Source organism: Corvus brachyrhynchos, unplaced genomic scaffold (assembly GCF_000691975.1).
Source record: "Corvus brachyrhynchos isolate BGI_N302 unplaced genomic scaffold, ASM69197v1 scaffold211, whole genome shotgun sequence".
Taxonomy (NCBI): domain Eukaryota; kingdom Metazoa; phylum Chordata; class Aves; order Passeriformes; family Corvidae; genus Corvus; species Corvus brachyrhynchos.
In genome coordinates this window covers 586,463-587,644 of record NW_008236211.1, presented here as the reverse complement: position 1 = coordinate 587,644, position 1,182 = coordinate 586,463, and the positions used below count along the sequence as shown (strand labels likewise).

General features: G+C 68.7%; 1 protein-coding gene across 1 annotated transcript in view; it reads right to left on the bottom strand.

Annotated features, from left to right (window-relative positions):
• Window positions 1–347: 347 nt before the first annotated feature.
• The window catches only part of PREB (prolactin regulatory element binding), a 4,101-nt gene continuing 3,266 nt past the window's right edge, over window positions 348–1,182 (bottom strand). Inside the window, exons 4-6 of the mRNA XM_017743435.1 lie at window positions 1,053–1,173; window positions 821–980; window positions 348–724 (exon numbers count right to left, since the gene is read on the bottom strand). Of these exons, the coding sequence (XP_017598924.1) occupies window positions 630–724; window positions 821–980; window positions 1,053–1,173 (376 nt within the window). The 3' untranslated portion in view covers window positions 348–629. The remainder of the gene's footprint in view (window positions 725–820; window positions 981–1,052; window positions 1,174–1,182) is intronic.

Here is a 1,182-nt window from a genome sequence, read left to right as displayed (position 1 = left end):
CGGGCGAGTAGCAGGGATGGGCCCGCGGCCACAGCAAGGGCCGGGCTGTGCCGGTGGGTGAAACCCCCCCTAAGCACCCCATGGTCCCGGTCAGAGCCGGGCCAGCCCAGCTCGGTGTCACCGACCCCCCGCACCGGCCCCCGCAGCAGCACCACCACCGCGGGCGTGGGTCGGCCTGTGCCGGTACACACGGGCCCCACTGGCCCTGAGGGCTCTGGGCAGCCCCTGTCCCACTGACAGGACCCTGAGGGCACAGACAAGCCCCTGAGGGCACACGACGTCCCAGAGTGTGACCAGCAGGATGCCCTCAGCCCCAGGCCCACTCCTCCACCACACATGGACAACTCTGCCTTCATGCTCCAGTTTAATGGCAGTGGCAGGGCGGGCAGGACCCTCTTCTCCTGGGGTAGGAGACCCCCCTGTCCTGGGGCCAGCCCTGCACTGCTGCCAGCACAGTCCCACAGGGATGTGGCCCTGCGCGGTGCCCCAGACCCGCATCTGCTCCCCGAGCACCAGCAGGGACAGTGGGGTCTGGGCTGGTCCCTCATGTCCTTCACAGTCTATGTGGGGTAGGTGGAGGCTGGGGGGGTCATTCCTGGCACCAGGTGGTCCCTCGGGGGGCCAGGGGGCTACAGGGAGCCTGGGAATGTGAGCTGCAGCAGCAGGATGGTGGCCACAATGAGCCCAGCACAGAGCAGCAGCAGCAGCCAGACAGGGAGGGAACCTGTGGGAGAGACACGGGTGAGAGGAGGCTGGAGCCCCCCCCATGCCAGAGCAGGAGCAGAGGCACCTCAGCCCCGCAGGCAGGCCCCGGACGTACGGCGGGTGGGCAGCAGGTGCAGTTTGCAGCGGCTGTCCACGGCCACGCTGAGCAGGGCAGCCTCGTGGCCCCCCAGCAGCTCCCGCCCGGGCCGGCTCTCGGGGACAAAGGCCACATCGGTCACCACAATGCCATGGGCCTCCTTCACGTAGTACAATCTCTGGGGGGACAGAAGAGGTGAGGGGCTGTGCAGCAGCCACCGGGGCTGCCCCACACCCCTGCCCCAGCTCACCTGCAGAGAGAAGGCAATGTGGATGGCCACGGAGCCTGTCACTGTGCCCAGTCCCAGGAAGGTGCCCGAATCACTGTGGGGGAGGGTAGTGAGTGGGGGCTGCCATGGGCTCCCCCCCACACCCACCGCG